Raw genomic sequence first — 20,684 nt, 5'->3', positions numbered from 1 at the left:
ACTGAGAGGTAGACATTCTATTGCATGATTGTCGACGCCATCTCCAGTGAGATAAGCAGGAGATAGTGAAGAAAAAGAACCCTTGGCACGAGTGTTTGGAGAAGACATTTTTTCGAATTCAGATGAACAGGGAAGGATTGAAAGGAACAAGCCAAAAAACAGAGGGTTTCAAGAAAGAAATGAAAGCTGAGACAAGATTAGGTTTGCCGGTGAACAGTAATGGAGTTCAGTAATTTTTTCTAAACTGAGAAATAAGATCGTGGGGAGAGTGGGAAGAAAGGAGTTTCACTTGGATTTAATTAGCCGTTAGAACCCATTTCCCCACGAAGCCCAATTGAATAGGCAGACGAGCACTAGTGCAACGGCAGGAAATGGTGCGCATCATTGAGTCTGAAACTGTTTTAAAACGATTCAGACTTAAGGGGGTATTGTTTGGGCCTGAGAATTCCACACACCAACCCATTTTTTACAAAGAGACCCAGGAACAGAAAAACAGAAGACTGGGCCTTGGCTCCGGAAAGCAGCCCAATGAACATTAAGAAGCCCACGTCTTTTTCAAAAAATAGCAGAGTTTTAAGGAAAAAAACAACAACAAAAATAAATAAATCGAATTACCAATTAAATGGTAATTCGTCACCAAGCATGTCGATAAACTTCTAAAGAAATTGGACTAGGCCCAGCTTTTAAATTCTCACCGTTGATCTCAATCCCAGAGTGCAAGCCAGCAAATTTTTTTGGAAGATCTTTTCTCAAAAAAACCCACGTCACTACTAGACTTTGAAAAAGTCGAAAATTTCAACTATCACAGGAGAGTTGACAGAGAGTTAACGAAAGCAGGTATAAAAGGAAGACTTCTTTGAATCTTTGCGGCCAAAAGATCAAAATTCCTTTCTATATACAGAAAAATTCTGCACCAGAGCATATGTCATTTCCAAGGGATAAGCAGACTACATTTTCTAAGGAGATAAGTAGGGAGCAGAGAGTTGTTCATCAGGAAAATCAAACTAACCATCATGACAGGCTGCATTCTTACAAAGGGCAGTTAAAGATTAAAAAGGGATTAGGTTTTCTTTCAAGAAAACGAGAGAAGTGATCACCATAAGAACTAACTGTTGATGGCTTTTCTACCAGAAAAGATAAAATTCCCCTTTTCTTGACATTTAAAATAAAATATATTTCTTTTGGAAAATCTGCCGCCCATTATTAAAAGATTAGAAGCCCCACTCTAGCATTTTCTATAAATATGAGAGGAGGTGAACATATCAAAAGAAGACAGCCAAAAAATAAATCAAAACAAAAACTCTCAAGATCACAATTGACAAACTCAAAATGATCACTTGATCTCAAAGCCTTCAAACACTGAAGTAACCAAAGCTCATTGAGTTACAAGAAACAAGTCAGCTATAATTCAAAATTTCTAATTTCAGTTCAGTTTAGAGAAATATTTGTACAAAGCAAGATTTCTCTCATTATAAATTTGGTTCAGCATAAGCCAAATCAAGCAAAGTTCGGTTTTCTATAAATATGAAAACCTCAACAAATTTTTGGAAAGCCCTGATCAAGCAGAATAGGTACTACAGTGCAGTTCCAGCTCAGTAATCATCAAATCCAGCCACTTCTGCCCCTTTCAGACTGAAGAGGCTCCAATTCTGCCCTTTCAAAAAGCCTTCCAGGGCTTGAAATAGATAAAAGCTCTGCCAAACTCGAATGTTGGTATCGATTTACAACTGAAACTTAACGGTTGAAGTTGTTGATGGTCCAATCCAGCACAGACATACCCAATCCAATCCGGATCAAAAGCAGTTATCTAGGCAGAAATTGAAGTCCAACACTCTTTTGTCTTTTCTAGAGTTGGTCTTTCCCTTTCCGGGCTTTGTAAAAGGCGGTTCTACCTGAAACAGTTCACTTTCTTATCACTTATTATGGCCAGAACTACCAGTTTTGTATTGTGAAAAATTGTGAAGTCCTCACCAGTCTGAGGTAAGAAAATAACTTACTTGGGAGATATTCCTCACCCAAATTCACAATAACTTGGGGCGCAAGTTATCTCTTTTTAAGAAGTCTGCTAGGGTTTTTATTGCTAGTAGCAGCACGCTCATACACAAAAGAAAGTTGACTTGTTGACCACAAATGGTTTTCAAGCCAATGGGGAACTTTACCCTACCATTGCAGGAACAAATCTAAAACGGGTGAACAACCTCGTCCAAGGCCATAACTGCGTAATCCGTCTGATCGATGCTTTTTTCCGCTAGGTACTTGATTGGGATTGTTTAGGTAATCCGTCAGAATATCAATCCTCTCTCTCTAGTCATGCGGCATCTCAGTAGTTGTGTTGGTGTATTAGTGCCCGACCTCTGGGTCGTACGGTATCTCCTTACAGGCTCGGCTAGAAGGCCTCTTAGCGACACTTGGGGTGGTCAACCTGGTAATCTGTGTGTTGTGCCCACCTTTGTTCTAGACTAGAAGATTCATTACAATAAATAACCAATCAGGGAAATGTTAGAACGCATTAATTAGTAGCACATTATGCATGAGCCCAAGGAAAGTAGTAGCTTGCCTAAACTGCAGCGCATGCATGAGCCCAAGGAAAGTATTAGCTTGCCTAACCTGCAGCGCATTCATGATCCCAAGGAAAGTAGTGGCTTGCCTAACCTGCAGCGCATGCATGAGCCCAAGTAAAGTATTAGCTTGCCTAACCTGCAGCACATGCATGAGCCAAAGGGAAGTTGTACCTTGCCTAACCTGCATGAGCCCAAGGAAAGTTGTACCTTGCCTAACCTGCATGAGCCCAAGGAAAGTACGTAGTAGCTTGCCTAACCTGCAGCGCATGCATGAGCCAAAGGAAAGTAGTAGCCTAAATTGCAGCTCATGCGTGAGCCCAGGAAAGTATTAGCTTGCCTAACCTGCAGCGCATGCATGAGCCCAAGGAAAGTAGTAGCTTGCCTAACCTGTAGCGCAGGCATGAGCCCAAGGAAAGTAATACCTTGCCTAACCTGCATGAGCCCAAGGAAAGCACGTAGTAGCTTGCCTAACCTGCCTCGCATGCATGAGCCCAAGGAAAGTAGTAGCTTGCCTAACCTGCAGCGCATGTCCAAGGAAAGTATTAGCTTGCCTAACTTGCAGCACATGCATGAGCCCAAGGAAAGTAATAGCTTGCCTAACCTGCAGTGCATGCATGAGCCCAAGGAAAGTATTAGCTTGCCTAACCTATATGTTGTGCCCACCCGTGTTCTAGCCTAGAAGATTCATTACAATAATTAACCAATCAGGGAAATGTTAGATCGCATTAATTAGCAGCGTATTATGCATGAGCCCAAGGAAATAAGCAACTTGCCTAAACTGCAGTGCATGCATGAGCCCAAGGAAAAGTATTAGCTTGCCTAACCCGCAGCGCATGCATGAGCCCAAGGAAAGTACGTAGTAGCTTGCCTAACCTTCAGCGCATGTGTGAGCCCAAGGAAAGTAGTAGCTTGCCTAACCTGCAGCTCACCAATAATAATCAATCTCTATGTTGTTTTATGCATGTTTCTTCATCCAAGTTAAGCGGTCTTGTATACTTTTGATCTTTTTAGATGCCACTATATATAAACCAAACTGGTTTCTCTCATACAGTATGCAGCCAAACACAACTTGTAGATTGGTATGTAACCGGTTTAATAGTTGTCATACAACATAATGGAATGGTATTAAATGTTATCGAAATGCAATTTTTAGAGAATTGACTTGAGATAGCGCCACAATAATATTCTCCACACAAGTAAGTTTTTCCCAAGCCTGTCATGCATTAAATGTTAAGGCTGATCAATTTTTTCCATATATACTTGCAGAGGTAAAAAGATCTGACAGTTTTCCACCACAACTACAAATCATGGCTCTAGAAGCTGGTTCAACAGCTCAATCACAAAATTCTGAGGCTGATCAAATTGTTCGACGGACAGCAAATTACCAACCGAGCATTTGGGCGGATCAGTTTATGAATTATGATTCAGAAGACACTGTAATTTATATATCACACAAATTGTTTCAATAACTAAATGCGCATGTTTCTTTGTTTTGTTTCAAAAGAAATTTGACATGTATATTGCTCATTTAACGTACAGATAAATTATGCCCATAAGCAAGAAGAAGTTGATGAACTGAAACTAGTAGTGAGGAGGGAAGTGTTCACAACCAGTGGAGATGATTTTTCAAATCAGATGAAACTAATTGATGCAATCCAGCGCCTCGGCGTGGCGTACCACTTCGAAAAGGAAATAGAAGAAGCACTGGAACATATATATGCTGCAAATCATTTCCATGATGATGATGGTGATGGTGACCTATACAATGTTTCCCTTGGTTTTCGGCTATTAAGACAACAAGGACATAATGTTTCATGCGGTGAGTTATTAGAGAAATTAATGTAACGAGACTGAATTTGGCCAAAATTATTTCTTAATATCTATGTGTTGTGTCCATTTGCTGCAATCGAGCAGGAATATTCAACAAGTTCAAAGATAGTAAAAATGGAGGCTTCAAGGAAAGCTTAATTGCTGATGTGCCGGGAATGCTAAGCTTTTATGAAGCAACGCATCTGAGGGTGCATGGAGAAGATATACTAGAAGAGGCTCTTGTTTTCACGACAAAACATCTGGAGTCGGCAACAACCCATGTAAGCTATCAACTGGCAGAACAAATAGCTCAAGCCCTAGAGAGACCTCTCCGAAAGAGTCTCGAGAGGTTATGCGCCCGTCGGTTCATGTCCATCTACCAAGATGAAGCTTCACATAATGAAGCTCTATTAAAACTTGCCAAGTCAGATTTCAATCTTGTTCAGTCTTTGCATAAACAGGAGCTCAGTGAGATTATTAGGTAGGTTATCTTTTAATTATGTGAGATTAATTACGAGCACCGACTGTAATTAAGTTAGTACCTCACTAATTAAAGCCGTCAATTAGGTGGTGGAAAGAACTAGACTTCGGAAGGAAGCTGCCTTTTGCAAGAAACAGAATTGTGGAGTTATACTGCTGGATTTTGGGGGTCTATTTTGAGCCCCAATACCTTGTTGGAAGAAAATTTGTCACAAAAATTATTGCCCTGATGTCTGTAATGGATGATATCTACGACGCGTTCGGTACATTTGCAGAACTTGAGATCTTTACCGAAGCAATTCATCAAAGGTTTGAACTTATTTATTAAAAAAATTTGTTTTGTTTATATTTTATATGCTTCAGATGAATATGGTGTATGCAATTTACAGATGGCATGCCAATTGCATGGATGGACTGCCAGACTACATGCAAATATTCTTCCATACGCTTTTGAATGTTTTCAATGAAATTGAGGAGGAGATGGTGAAGGAAGGAAGAGCATACCGAGCTCACTATGCAAAAGAAGCTGTATGTTAATTAATTAAAGAAACACACAGCTTATTAATTTTCACTATTTTAATTAATTTACATAATATTTATGTCCCACATATGCAGTGGAAAACTACTGCCAAGGCTTACTTTGATGAGGCCAAATGGTTCCACGAAGGATGCATCCCAAGCATGGAGGAGTATATGCGTGTTGCTGCAACTTCTGCTGCTAGCTTCGCACTTTCAACTACATCTTTAGTTGGCATGGGAGATATTGTAACCAAGGAGTCCTTTGAGTAATGGATATAGTCTTTTGTGTAGTTGAGTCTAACTCTTGGTAGGTACCAAGTTTCAGGGATCCCACAGTGCACATGCTTTTTATTGGGTGATTCGAGACTGGCGAAAGAGAGTTAGACAAGATGACTAACAAAAGGGGAATTATGGGATGATTGAAATGGGTGTTAGTTCATATAAATAGGCATTCGGGGGACCAAGTGGTATAAGCATGGTACGGGACGTGCAGGTTTGCTTGTCCAGTTATATGAATTAACGGGATTAGAATTGAAGAGCATTCATGCATCATTATTATTATTATTATTAATGTGATATTTTGGTTGTGTGATTGCATGTCACATAATTTAGTTATATCAATCTATTGTGGTAAGGTCTCATGTCCCTACTGAGCGGTGGTTGCTCATCCCTCACCCTGTTTAATTTTTAAGATGAATTAGTAGGTAAGAAAAGGAGTAAACCAGTTGAGGCCGAATTAGATGAGAGTAATAGAGCTGTATTTATTTATTGCAAAGTTGTAAGATTTTGGGAGCTATTTTTATAAGAGAAGTTTAATTTTAAACACACGTTTCAGCTTTTATTTATTTTATTTGTTCTTTTTATTTTCTCATGCACCGGGCGCGGGGTTTGCACCTACCCCCGGGTCCGGGGCGTGGCATTGTGGGTGTTATACTTATTAAGGTGCAAGGAGGTGCAGTTCCCCTCCTCCAGCCGGAAAAACCAGTCGCCATGCTTCAGATTGCACCTACCCCCGGGTCCGGGGCGTGGCATTGTGGGTGTTATACTTATTAAGGTGCAAGGAGGTGCAGTTCCCCTCCTCCAGCCGGAAAAACCAGTCGCCATGCTTCAGATTGCACCTTTGTTAAAGCTACTGGTGGTGCACTCCAAGTATTCGACCATTTGCCTCAACGAAAGATGGTTCGTTGTGCTGTGCTACTTGCCTGCGCATAACGAGGCTATTTTATTTTATTTTTTTGCAAGGCCTGGCCAAAACGATGTTGTCATTTTGGGCCAGGCAAAAAAACAATTGAGGAAATAGGCTGATAGTTATTTGTGGGCTTTCATCAAGGCCTGCTACATTTCGTGGGCTTGGTTTTCTTTCTTTTATTATTTTTGGGTCTGAGGTTTTCTTTCTTATTTAAATAAGGATGTTGTGGTTTTCTTCTTCTTGAGCACATTTTTTTTTTCTTCTTGACCAAAGCCAATTTGTTTCTTCTTCTTTTTTTCTTTCCCTTTTGTGTAATCTGTTTTTTCTTCTTCTTCAGATTTGTCTCTTATGATCAGTATTTAGTAGCAAACTCGAGAATTAAGAGGCTACACAACGCACAACTCAGGGTATGATCAGTTATGCTTTGTTTCATTAGATTAATTGATATTGATTTTTATTAAATTAATTGATGATTTGATATTAATTTTCATATTAATTGATATATATACAGTCCCCTTTTATTGAGGGATCCCTCAAATTAAATTATTTGAGGGACACCCTTTAGGGTTCCCTATGAAACTTTTTTCAACGATCCAAACCATCTATTTTTTAAGTATACATTCATTGATCATCCTTGCAAAAAATTAGACAACTCGGAAACCGTTTCGACATCCAATTATGTCATACAAAATCAATAAACACGGTGCTTCAAGAAAGTACTAAAATTTCAATAACACAATTGAGTGGTCAAACGATATCGGATTCAAGTGATTTTTTGTAGAGATGATCTTTGAATGATTATCTAAAACATAAATGGTTTGGATTAATGAAATACAATGCGAAGTGGACCTTACAAGAGTGTCTCTCAAATAAGCTAATTTGAGGGATCCCACAATGGAAGCTCTCTGTATATATATACAGCGTCAATCTCTTGGACCACAGTGGTCCAAAAGATTGTGGTCACCTACTGTTGGATATTAATTCAATGGTTTAAAAAAGTTCCTTAAAAGGAGTACAAGAGTGAGTGAGCCGTTGAATTTATATCCAACGGTGATTGACCACAAATCTCTTGGACCCCTGTAGTCCAAGAGATCAGGACTGTATATATATATACCATAGTCAAATAGTCATTGACCTAAAACCCTTATGTGTTTTACTTATACAGTTATGAAACGTTACTTTAAGAGAAATGCCCAAATCCTCTTTCGAATAATTTGGGTAGTTCAATTTTTTATATATGAATATTTCGTTTCAGTATTACTCACTGGCAATAAATCTACATCGTTTATATTTGCTATTTGTAAAAATAATAAACAGAAGGCTAAGAAAATGAGAGAAAACCAGAAATGTTTCTTCTGAATAGTTTTGAAAAAATTTCATTGTATTGATTTAGAAAGCTAAATAGAGTATTTATACTCTGACCCAAGCTTAATAGTTAAGTCTTAACACCAATGGAGTCTAGCCTATTGGAAAATGGCCTTAATTTGCATATTACTGGTTTCTTACCCTAACTCTTATGACACATTGGTAGTGTGTGTGAAAAACCTCCATCTTCTTATAGTTTAAATTATTGCCTATATTCAAAATAATTAAGTCTAAACTAAACGCTTAGCTGTATAAATAACGATCTAACTAATTTGTAAACAGACTAACCAATCCTACAGCTAAGGAGACACGCGGGTTTCCTAATTTCAATTATTAAGTTGAATATGAGACATTCTCCTACCAAATGGGGACAAATACTTAACTGCATGTACTTGGTATATATGCACTCATCCTATCTCGCTTTGTGTCTGTTTGTCTGTCTCCAAGCTCAGAATAAGATTAGGATCATTGGAGGCAAATTCAGTTGATGTTTAATAGTCATGTTATGGCCGTCATTGCTTACGATAAGTGTTGACGAAAAAATAGAATTTTATTATGAAGAGAAAAGGATAAATTATTAATTTATTATGTGTATAAGTAACAACCAGCTGTCTTAATGGTTTCTAATTTTATTAATTTTTTACAAGAATGATTTTTGAATAAATACTTAAAAATAAATGGTTCGAATAGTTGATATATGAATATTTTGGATAAAATGTACAGTTACGGATATTAGCAAAATATCATTTTGGATCAAAAGCTAATTTGTGCAAATCGTGACTTCATAACTAATGCCTAACTGCAAATCAGGCCATATCCAAGGCAACCTACCAGAAACCCACTCCTTGGGGGCGATGAAAGGCTTCTTCAATCTAGGAAGCAGCCGGGAAACAAAGAATTAAAAATGGTGAACCATTGTTTGGGTTTACTAAAAAATAATAGAAAGAAAGAGAAAACTAAAGGCAATAATTACAGAGTAGGAGCTGGTGGTGTTTGCTTGAATTGGATTGGGGTTACTGCATACGACGGTGATGAAGCCGTCGTCTGAAGTTGAAGAAACCATGCTCTGGTTTTCCGACACTCCGTCTGTAAGAAAAGGGAAGCAGAGAATATGCAGAAGTTTACAACTTTGTTCATGGAGTGACGAGCTTCTTCTTCCTTTTATAAATTTAATTTCTAATGGAAAAGATGTTTATTTATTTAAATATTAATATATTCAAAGAGTATAGCCAATCAGTTAATCCTTTTAAAATTTAACAATAAATTTATATTTAACATACCTAATCAGTTAATTTAATAAAAAAAAATTTATTTATTAATTTATGAAGTATATGTGATTAATTATCTATTATATTATTATTTTATATAATGAGGGAGAATCAATAAAAACAATAAAAACAATAAAAACAATAACAAATAAGTCGCATTTCCTCCTCAACTTGTCGACCTAGCCATGAAAAGAAACCATCTGATATTGGAGAGGAATGAGTGGGAGAAAATAAGCCATGAAAAGGTCCTCTCCCTGCATTAGCGTTGCTATTAGAAAAGAAATCAACATGATGTTCATAATTCCAGACATATTTTTTGAAAGCTAATTCATTTGTTTATGCATCTTTCATGAACAATATATATAAGTTTAGGGTTAATTTTAGTGATACAAAACTCTTTTAAAAAGAACGTTTCAATGAAGGGAAGAAATTTTTTTTTTCTTGTGTTAAAAATAAAGAATTGTTTTTAGAAATTAAAGGTGACTTTTGGTGAAGTATATTTGCTAGTTAATTTGTTCATGAATAATACTAATAGTGATTAGTTAGATGCTTGCCTAATGGTTTAACAAGGCATTGCAAACATGTTTGAGCTCCCACATTGAAATAATAGAGTTCCTTGGAAGTCTATATAAAACTTACTCTTGGAAATAGAATAGATTGTATTGACTCAGTTCCGATCTCTTGGACCACAGGAGTCCAAGAGATTGTGGTCACCCACCGTTGGATATTAATCCAATGGTTCAAAATGATATATATAAATGCAATATGACATAAATGATTATTACCCGATTCAAGTCAACCGTTGAATTTACATCCAACGGTGAGTGACCATAAATCTCTTGGACTCCAGGGGTCCAAGAGATCAGGACTGTGTATTGACTATGCAAGTGGCCCAATTGATTGGCTTGTGGGTATGCCATTTTTTAAATGCCTAATGTTCAATTAATATATTTAATTAATAAAAAAACCTAGGCCTTGGCCCTTGGGCTCACTAATTTAAATTAAAACGGATTATTTAACTAATTATTTAAACACGTATTGTTTACAAAATTTCAATAAGACACAAAAAATTCACGTATTTGGACAGTCCATTTTTATTATTAATTTTTTATATATTAAATAGTATAGCCGGGGGGCTATGCTGCGATTTCTTAATAAAAATAATAGTATAGCCGGGCGGTTATAGTTATTTATTAAAGGAGTACAGCAGGGCGGCTATACTCCATGTTTTTAATTTTTTTAAAAACACAAATGTTGACACGTGGCAGTTCATGAATAGGGGATCCTCTTTTTTATATTAAAAAATAGTATAACTGGGCGGCTATACTTTTTTTACATGTGGCTTTAATCGATAGAGGTTCTCTTTTTTTACATGTGGCTTTAATTGATAGAGGTTCTCTTTTTTTCCCCAAAAAAAAAGAAAAAAAGAACACGAGTACAGCCGCACGGCTATACTCTATGTTTTTAATTTTGTTCTTTAAAACATGTTGACACGTGGCGCAATATGGGTGGGGGTCTTTTTTATGTATTAAAAATCGTAAAGCCGCACGGCTATACTATTTTCACACAGTGGGCTAGTCGGTTTTTTTTTTTGGAAAATAGTACAGCCAAGCGGCTATACTAGGTTCTTTGTCTATTTTTTTTATAAAAAAAAATAGCATAGCCGGGGCAACATTACTTTAAATAAAAAAAACAATTGTCTTTATTAATAAATAGTATAGACGGGTAGCTATAGTCTTTTACATATATATATATACATATATATAGGTATGTATATTTCAACAACACATTCGTGTTCTATACACGTCTCTCCTTTTCTCTTAAAAAAGAAAACATACAATATACATACGTATTTTTAATGTTTTATACACGTATTGTTTACAAAATTTTCAATAAGACACAAAAAATTCACGTATTATACAAATAATTGTCACATATAATATAAGAGTAACATATGTTATAAAAATTATATTAAAACATCATATAGTGGAAAATTAATATCTACTTTGGATATGTTGCAAATTAAGATCTATAAGGTACAAACTAATGCAACTAGGACGGTCCATTTTTTTTTAATTTTTTTATTAATAGTATAGCCAGGGGGCTATACTGCGATTTCTTAATAAAAATAATAGTATAGCCAACCGGCTATGGCTATACTTATTTGTTGACACGTGGCGTGGCATTAATTGATACAGGTTCTCCCTCTACAAAAAAAAAAGAAAAAAAAAAAAAAAAAAAAAGGAGAAGTACCGCCGGTCGGCTATACTCCATGTTTTTAATTTTTTTTAAAAGACATGTGTTGACACGTGGTGGTTCATGAATGAGGGATCCTCTTTTTTATATTAAAAATAGTATAGCCGGGCAGCTATACTGTTTTTACACGTGGCTTTAATTGATAGAGGTTCTCCTTTTTTTTTTCTTTTTTTTTTAAGGTGTACAGCCGCACGGCTATACTTTATGTTTTTAATTTTGTTCTCAAGACATGTGTTGACACGTGGCGCAATATGGGTGGGGGTCTTTTTTATATATTAAAAAATCGTATAGCCGCATGGCTATACTATTTTCACATAGTGGGCTGCTCTGTTTTTTGTTTGGAAAATAGTTCAGCCGCGCGGCTATACTCGTTTTTTGTCTTTTTTTTTTTAAAAAAAAATAGTATAGCCGGGGCAACATTACTTGTTTTATTATTATTATTTTTTAAAATTGTCTTTATTAATAAATAGTATAGACGAGAGGCTATAGTCTTTTGCATATGTATATATATAGGTACGTATTTTTCAACAATACATTCGTGTTCTATACACGTCTCACCTTTTCTCTTAAAAAGAAAACGTAGAGTAGTCATATTGTACATCTACCTACGTATTTTTAATGTTTTATACATGTATTGTTTACAAAATTTTCAACAAGACACAAAAAATTCACATATTATACAAAAAATTCTCACATATAATATAAGAGTAACATATGTTATAAAAATTATATTAAAATATCATATAGTGGAAGATTAATATCTACTTTGGATATGTTGTAAATTAAGATCTATAAGGTACAAACTAATGCAACGAGGAGGGTCCATTTGTATTATTAATTTTTTTATTAAATAGTATAGCCGATCAGCTATACTGCGATTTCTTAATAAAATTAATAGTATAGCCGGTCGGCTATACTTTTTTGTTGACACGTGGCTTTAATCGATAATGGTTTTGATTATTTTTTAGCAAGAGGAGTGAGATCTGATTATTTGTTGACACGTGGCTTTAATCAAGAAAGAAAGGGTGAGATCTGATTTCGGAAGGCTTTTAAACAAAAAGGGTAAAATTGTATTTTACCTTTACAATTTAGACAGGTCCAAAGAATCTGTGCCTCCTCTTTGGCCAAATCCAAAACAAAATTTGATCCCTATGTATCAAAACCAAAATAGAAATACTCTAGGTATCAAATCCTCATTAGTAAATATTTTTATGTATAATACCTAATTTTTCTTAAATATTATAGTTATTTTTTTTAATTCAATATGATTGGTTTATCTCTATAAAAAAGTAGTTAGCATTAATTAAAAGTTTAAATTATGCATAAAACAAAGCAACATTAAATTATAGGCAGTCACTAGGAGTCATTTCTCTCTCCTCAAATTTAGGAGCTCCTAAAGGTCTCCTTATTTTAGAGCAACCACAAGGGCTCCCTAAATCACTTCCTTAAACAAGTTTTAGGGAGGAATTGGAAAAATATAGCTCCAACCATGCTCCCTATCCACCTCCAGCATGATTATAGACGCTCTTAGAAGGTGGATAGGGAGTATGGTTGGAGTTGTATTTTTCCAATTCCTCTCTAAAATTTGTCTAAGAAGGTGGTTTAGGGATCCCATTATGGATGCTCTAAATATCTTCAATCTTAAGGATATAAGATTTGCTTACTTGGCTACATTATTGGATTTGTGGACTGTAATCAACAATAGACAATTAATGTCCTGCGTTCATTATATCTTAATGAAATTGGATCTATTTCCAAGAAGTCCTAATATTTTTCCCAATATGTCATACTTCCCTCGATTGGTTTACTTATATTGGTTTTTATTATTCCTAAGGTGTTTTATTTTATAGAGCATCCCAACAAAAACATATTCGTTTTTATTATCCAATAATTATTATTAGTTCCTGCACACAGAATACTAAAAAAAATCATTAATTTATCATTTTTTTTAATAGGTGTTCACCTGATTTTTTCATCCAAAAGTCCGGCGTGATCTTATATATGGAGCACCCTACAAACTTTTTATTTGTGAAGCACAAACACAACACCACCTAAATAATTAAGAAGTGGAAGAAGATGTTAAATCTCCTGAATGAAACCTTCTCAAGCTTGTTGCAACCTTTTTCCTTCAAGCATTTAGCACTTCTTGCAATTTTCCTCATCCTTATATACAAACGGTTCTCCACTTCCGCAAACTCATCACCACCTTCTCCACCAAAGCTCCCTATCATTGGAAACCTTCACCAACTAGGCCAGCACCATCAGCGCTCTCTTCAAACCCTAGCTCAACGCCACAGGCCACTCATGCTCCTCCATTTCGGAAGTGTGCCGGTCCTTGTGGTCTCCTCAGACGAGACTGCCCGCGAGATCATGAAAACCCATGACATAACATTCGCCAACAGACCCAAGAACACCTTCTTCAAGAAGTTTTGCTACAACTTCAAAGACGAGGGCTCGGCTCCTTATGGTGAGTATTGGAGGCAGCTGAAAAGTATATTGTGTCTTAAATCTCCTTAGCAACACAAGGGTTCGTTCTTTTCGTGCCATAAGAGAAGAGGAAACTAAATCCATGATCGACGATATAACTAAGCACTGCTCCTCATCCCCCTCCTCAATATCATCAGCGTTTAATTTAAGTGAAATGCTCGAGACGCTTACGAATGATGTTATCTGTAGAGTGGCTCTTGGGAGGAAGTACAGCGATGGCGAGGAATGTGGGAGGACGTTTAAGAAGCTTGCCGGGGAGCTGACGTTGGTGATGTCGCGTATCCATATTGGAGACTATATCCCATGGCTTGCCTGGATCGCCCGTCTCAATGGTTTGGACCCAAGTTTGGACGGTTCGATGAGTTTTTAGAACTAGTTGTTCAAGAGCATATGGATGAATTTCGTGGTCTTACAAAGAATGAGGACCAAAAGGATCTTAAGGACATTCTGCTTTGCCTTCAGGCTGATTCTCCTATTGACAGAGTTAGCATCAAGGCTGTCATCTCTCTCTCTCTCTCTCACATGCATAGTGGTGTTGGATTGTCTTATCTTTTTCACATAGTAATGCTAGAATTACTCAGTTTGTTAAAAGAATGATGTTACAATATGCTTGTTATGGGATCATATCTAAAGAAATAAATAAGTTTAACCAAAATTGGACCATATCTGAAATTTTTTATTGTCAAACTTGTGCTAGCCAGCCAAGAAACACAAAGGAAAAGATGTGTTGTGTGACAAGAGACTAGTAATATTAAAAAGAAAATATTTTGTAAAAAACTAGTATAAGCCAAACATTTTGGACTAACTTGGTATTTTTTTTTTAGGCTTATTTATTGATATGCCTCTTATGTTGTACCGAAAATCTCAATTTGCCCTTACAGTTTCAACTGAGTCAATGTGCCCCCTATGCTTTCATTTCGTGTCCGACGTTTCCCTCCTTCCGGCAATTTCTTTGGTAACACTGTTAACTTGTTGACGTGGCATGGGTATTTTTATAATTTTAGCTATTTAAAAATTCAACTTATATTAGATTGTGGTGTTCTAATATTTCTTTGAAGAGCAGACATGGGCTTAGCCAAGTTGGCTAGAGCAGATGTTCTCCCACTCTATACTCGAGTTCGAATCCCCCTCCCCGTAATTTATAATAGAACATCACTTGTATAAAAATATTAAAAAATTCTTTGAAGCATGAGTATTTTCAAGGTTTTTGAATGTTTCACTTTTAATGCCTTCTACTTTTTTATATATATAGATATATAGATAGATAACATGTGGGTTATTCCTAACCCCAATTCTTTGGGTTTTACATATAATCTTCCATTAATTTTTAATCGATTTTTACCATTAAAATTCTTGTAGAATGTGTTTGTTGGTGGCACTGATACCTCATTTACACTCCTAGAGTGGACAATGTCCGAGCTTTTAAGGCATCCAAGAATCATGGAAAAATTGCAGAATGAGGTACGGGGGATAGTGGGCAAGAAAACAGACATAATTAGAGAGGATGATTTGGGTGGAATGCACTAGTTGAAGGCAGTTATCAAGGAGACTCTTCGCCTACATCCTTCAATTCCATTGCTATTGCCCAGGCTATCGACCCAAGATGCACAAATAAATGGCTACGACATTAAAGCCAACACACAAGTTATAGTGAATGCATGGAAAATTGGAAGAGATCCCAAGTCATACAACAAACCAGAGGAGTTCGAGCCAGAAAGGTTCTTGGACAGTGCCATAGATTATAAAGGCAATTACTTCCACTACATTCCATTTGGGGCTGTCAGAAGAGGTTGCCCTGGAATTCAGTTTGCCATGGCTGTCCAAGAGATTGCTTTGGCGAATTTAGTGCACAAGTTCGACTGGGCGCTGCCCGATGCCACAAGAGGGGAGGACTTAGACATGACTGAATCTGCTGGAGCAAGCGTTCGCAGAGCATATCCTCTTAAAGTTGTTGCTATTCCATATTAGGGCTAATATAGTGTTGGTGTATCCGAATTAGATATTGTTTATTCACAACAAATAAGAAATTATCATATCTTACGCTATTATTTGGTAATCAAAATTTGAAATAATGGTATTGATATAAATATGTATTTATGTATATGTATGTATCTATTAAGAAAATTGTGGAATTGCTTGTGGGCTCACTGACGATCCAGTTGTTGAAATGTCCGTTGTTTGGTTTCCCAGGAAAGGATTTTCTTATGAACTCTCACTTTGTCTTTTATTTATTTATTTATACGATACTAGTCTCTTCGCACACGCTTCCGTGCCTGTGAGAGGTATTTTTTAAAAAAATTTAAATTTATTTTAGAATTAAAAAAGATAATGGTTAGTTGTGTTCCATAAAAATAGGATCAATTATCTTATTTTTCTTTTAATTTTAATTTTTTTAATATGAAAAAAATGTGAATTTATCATATTATCCTCATTTAATTAATAATTTCAATTCTTAATGTTTACATTAACCAAGGGCATTTTTTGATATTTTGAATGTTTTATCATTATCTGCCTTTTGTTTTATATATATATGGATAATATAAAAAGGCACGCGAAAAACACATAATTACCATAATTTTATGACTTGATTTGGGTATTATATGGCATCCAATGTATTAAAAAGAGTACAGAGGTACAGTACAGAGGTGGGTGCTTGGGGAAGTGGAGGAGATGGCTGCTGTGCGGTGGAGGAAGAGGGAGAAGGGTGGGGTATGCGTGTTGTGAGGTAAGGGGGTTGATATTTGTTAATAATCTTTTTAGCTTTTTTTTATAATCATTTTCTTATGTTTTTTAATTAGTTTTAATGATTTTCCCTTAAATATGTAGAAGTCATTTTATAAAGAGATATTTAGTGATATACCCATTTCTAGCACTAATATTATAAATAAACCCTACACAATTGAATTCCTATAAACAAACCCAAAAAAAACCCAAAAAATGATAGCTAGCTTTATTGAATTTAATATTGATTATTAAATTACTTTGATGCCCTATTGAGTGCTTTGGGTATTTTTATGAGATTTTGGGGTTGGGCTTGTTTTAAGAAATTGATGGCAGTTTTGTAATTTATAAGAAGTTAAAAGCTTTTTTGTTATGTTGTAAATGGGCTTTGGGTGTGTTTCTAAAGTCCATTTTATATAGGGTATTTTTATAATTTGGGCCCCCATATTGGGTATAATAGTGAATCCCCCTTTTATAAAAGGGTAAATTTATCTCTAAAATTTACAAAATTAAGTGGGTAAAGAAATAAGACAGTTGAGTGAAAGTAGCAGCACTCATTAAAAAAAAAAAAACAAAAATAATCATAACTACCACGCATTCTACAAATAAACCAACACTTCCGTAAAATAATTACAATAGCTTATGTTTTTTATATTTTATGTTCTCCTTATTTTTGGTCTAACTGTAATTTTTTAGACATTATTTATTTCTGTATTTGGTCATTATTTATTGTGGATCCAAATATTTTTTATTGGAATATATTTTTTTATACATTTTCTATGTTGCAAATTGTGAACTCCGTTAAAAAAATGGTAATGCTAGGGAAACCATCTATTTGTACCATATTTGTGTACCAACTGATGTGGCTGTTGAGTTAGTTATGCCATATCATTAAGTGAATTTTTATTTTTTTACCTTTCACTTTAAAGAGTCATTTAAATCATTAAAAAAATATTTACTCTCTTCTTCCCTCAGCCATACTCTTGTACATGTACCTACCCTCAACCATCCAAAGGATAAACGGAGGCCCGTGGAGACCACATTGGGATTGTTGTGGTCGTGGTAGTGGCTGTAAAGTTGGGAGAGGTCGATGAGCTGAGGAGGAGGAGGTTGGGATTGTTGTTGCAGAGAGAAAGGAAGGATTGAAGGTGAGATTTCAGTGGCAACTGAAGTTTCTCTTCCTCTTTTGCGCTGATTGATAGTATTATTGACTGCTGTGATCAAATCAATCAAAACCAAATTCAAAAAAACCAATCTTTTATTGATTGAATTGGTGTTTATAGCCCAAAAGCAGAATTGGGTGATCAAAAGATATGAAGAGACTCACCTCCTCCTCCATTGTTGAATAGCATGTGGGATTGATCAAGATATCCTCCTGGCTGTGCTTGTAAGGAATAATCATGCCCTTCTTGTGAGTTTCTGCAGAATCAGTGGAAACCCAAGCAGGGATTAATTAGATAAGAAAGATATATAGATTGCAGATATGGTTTGCTGATAAAAATCCAAAACCAAGGAAGCAGAGGAGAGAATGCAAACCTGTTTAGAAAGAGGATATTTGAAGGGTATGTTGTGCGGAAGCGTCAACCAACTGTGAGTGAAAAATAAACAACTACTGGCAGGAGAAAAATTGAACAAAATAATCAACAAGAACAATACCAAGATTTATACTGGTTCGGCAATTGCCTACATCCAGTTTGGAGACGATGGAGTATTCCACTATAATCAATGGAGATATACAATAGTGTTTACCACTCAATTTCCCAAAGACCCAAATACACCCAACCTCTCACACTCACAAAGGAAGAGAAAACAATGATACAAAGCAAAGAACAACTAGAGAGAATTTGTTTCTCTCTTTGGCAAAATGCCTTTCTTGCTATTTTTCTCTTCTACTCAACACTTGGTTAGATCCTTGGTTTGGATGCTTCAAATGAAACCATCTTCTTCCAATTTATAGCCAAAGATGCAAGAGTGTGAATGCAAACTCAAACTATTCATATGTTGGCTACCAACCATGGATGGCTACCAAACAATCCACCCATTTTGACCAAGATAGCAAGCCAACATTGATTCACATGGGCAACTAACATTGACACACATGGGCAACTCCAAAATTCTTCTACATTTGAGCCAATTTTCAACAATCTCCACCTTGGCTCAAAACCTCGAAGCAACACTCTCAATGGTCGTCTCCCAATCCCCCATGGGGCAATCAACAAACTTTACAAATGCCAATTAAGTCTAAGCAGTGCTTAAACTTGAGCAACGAAACTGGCTTTGTCAACATATCCGCCGGATTGTCAGGCTTTGTACACACCATAGCATACATCAAACTACCAACAGCACTTGCATATGGAATTTGAGCCATGTAATGACTCTCTTCACCAGTTTTAGGAGACATAGAAGCACTAAGTTTGAAATGAGGGGCAAGAGGTGTACTAACCGGTTTTGAATTTTCATTCATCCCGAAACGCTGTAGTACCTTCTTCAAATACTGCTTTTGACACAGACTAATCTTGCCCTTCGCTCTATCTCTTTCAATTTCCATACCCAGTATCTTCCAAGCTTCTCCTAAGTCCTTCATCTCAAATTCATTACTCAGTTGAGTCTTCAACCTTTCAATCTCCACTTTGCTTTTACATGCTATAAGCATATCATCAACATATAAAAGCAGATAGATGAAGGTTCCATCTTGTAGTTTGCGAAAGTATACACAATGGTCATAATGACTTCTTGTGTACTTCTGCCCGATCATAAACCGATCAAATCGCTTATACCATTGTCTTGGAGACTGCTTCAAGCCGTACAATGATTTTTGCAATTTGCAAACCCAATTTTCTTTTCCAGCAACCTTAAAACCTTCTGGCTGAGACATATAAATTTCTTCCTCCAAATCACCATGTAAGAATGCAGTCTTGACATCAAGTTGAGCCAACTCAAGGTCAAACTGTGCAACCAAAGCCAACAAAATACGAATAGAGGAATGTTTTACTACAGGAGAAAATACCTCATTGTAGTCAATGCCTTCCTTCGGAGCATATCCTTTAGCTACTAATCTGGCTTTGAATCTCACATTGTCCTTTCCCAAAGATTCCATCTTCTTGGCATAAACCCATTTGCAACCAATTGCTTTCTTCCCCTTTGGTAACTGAACCAGCTCCCAAGTCTCATTTTTATGAAGAGACTTCATCTCCTCATCCATAGATTTCTTCCACTCCACGCTCTCTGAACTTCTGACAGCTTCTTTGTAGGCGGATGGAATATCATCTTCAATAACGGGAAGTGCATATGCCACAATATCAGTAAATCGAACAGGCTTTCGAATCTCCCTTCTCGATCTTCTGATTGCAATAGAATCTTGTTGCTGTGGAGGCTCTTGGGTAGGTGCCTCCTCTTCATCATCCTCGTCCTCTTCATCAGAATCAACTGTAGGACTAGTGTCTGTAGTATCAGACCTTACTGGAACAACTGGAGTTTTCAGTAACTCCACCTGCTTTGAACTACTCATGGTCTTAGTTGCTTCAATTTCACCTTCATGCTTGTTCTGATTTACCATAGCAGCCTCATCAAAAGTCACATCTCTGCTTACAACAATTTTCTTCTCATCTCGACACCAAAGTCGGTATCCCTTCACGCCAGTGCTAAATCCCATAAATAGAGCCTTCTTTGCTCTTGGATCTAACTTGCTTTCCCTGACATGATAGTAAGCAGGACAACCAAATATGTGTAAATACTTGTAATCAGTACAAGGTTTACCAGACCATACCTCCATGGGCGTTTTGCCCTCATTCGCAGCAGCAGGCAACCGATTAATGAGATGGCTTGCATAAGTAATCGCCTCAGCCCAAAACGCCTTGCCTAAACCAGCATTAGACAACATACACCGAACTTTCTCAAGCAAAGTACGGTTCATGCGCTCCGCCACCCCATTCTGTTGCGGTGTCTCCCTAACCGTGAAGTGCCTCACAATACCCTCATCTTGACAAACTTTCAAGAAAGGATCAGACTTATATTCACCACCATTGTCTG

At 36.4% G+C, this 20,684-nt stretch overlaps 1 protein-coding gene and 1 pseudogene across 1 annotated transcript; both read left to right on the top strand.

Moving 5' to 3' along the window:
- The first annotated feature begins 3,635 nt into the window (after nucleotides 1-3,635).
- LOC117624235 ((-)-alpha-pinene synthase-like) lies at nucleotides 3,636-6,192 on the top strand. The gene is made up of 6 exons (XM_034355381.1): nucleotides 3,636-3,997; nucleotides 4,101-4,380; nucleotides 4,476-4,851; nucleotides 4,938-5,159; nucleotides 5,240-5,378; nucleotides 5,466-6,192. Exons 1-6 carry the CDS (start codon nucleotides 3,869-3,871, stop codon nucleotides 5,637-5,639), a joined length of 1,320 nt encoding a protein of 439 aa, XP_034211272.1. The 5' UTR covers nucleotides 3,636-3,868; the 3' UTR covers nucleotides 5,640-6,192.
- A 7,331-nt stretch (nucleotides 6,193-13,523) lies between these two features.
- On the top strand, nucleotides 13,524-15,902 carry LOC117624234 (annotated as a pseudogene).
- The last annotated feature ends 4,782 nt before the right edge of the window (nucleotides 15,903-20,684 follow it).

This window comes from Prunus dulcis, chromosome 4 (genome assembly GCF_902201215.1).
Source record: "Prunus dulcis chromosome 4, ALMONDv2, whole genome shotgun sequence".
Classification (NCBI taxonomy): Eukaryota; Viridiplantae; Streptophyta; class Magnoliopsida; order Rosales; family Rosaceae; genus Prunus; species Prunus dulcis.
Note: the sequence above shows the minus strand (reverse complement) of the source record. Positions and strands in the feature narration are given on the sequence as shown.

What these genes read in the sequence shown, in the direction of transcription:
- LOC117624235 (XM_034355381.1), top strand. Translation starts at nt 3,869, where the DNA reads ATGGCTCTAGAAGCTGGTTCAACAGCTCAATCACAAAATTCTGAGGCT. An exon ending in ATTATGATTCAGAAGACACT is followed by an intron (nt 3,998 to 4,100) that starts GTAATTTATATA and finishes TTTAACGTACAG; the next exon opens with ATAAATTATGCCCATAAGCA. An exon ending in GAGCTCAGTGAGATTATTAG is followed by an intron (nt 4,852 to 4,937) that starts GTAGGTTATCTT and finishes GCCGTCAATTAG; the next exon opens with GTGGTGGAAAGAACTAGACT.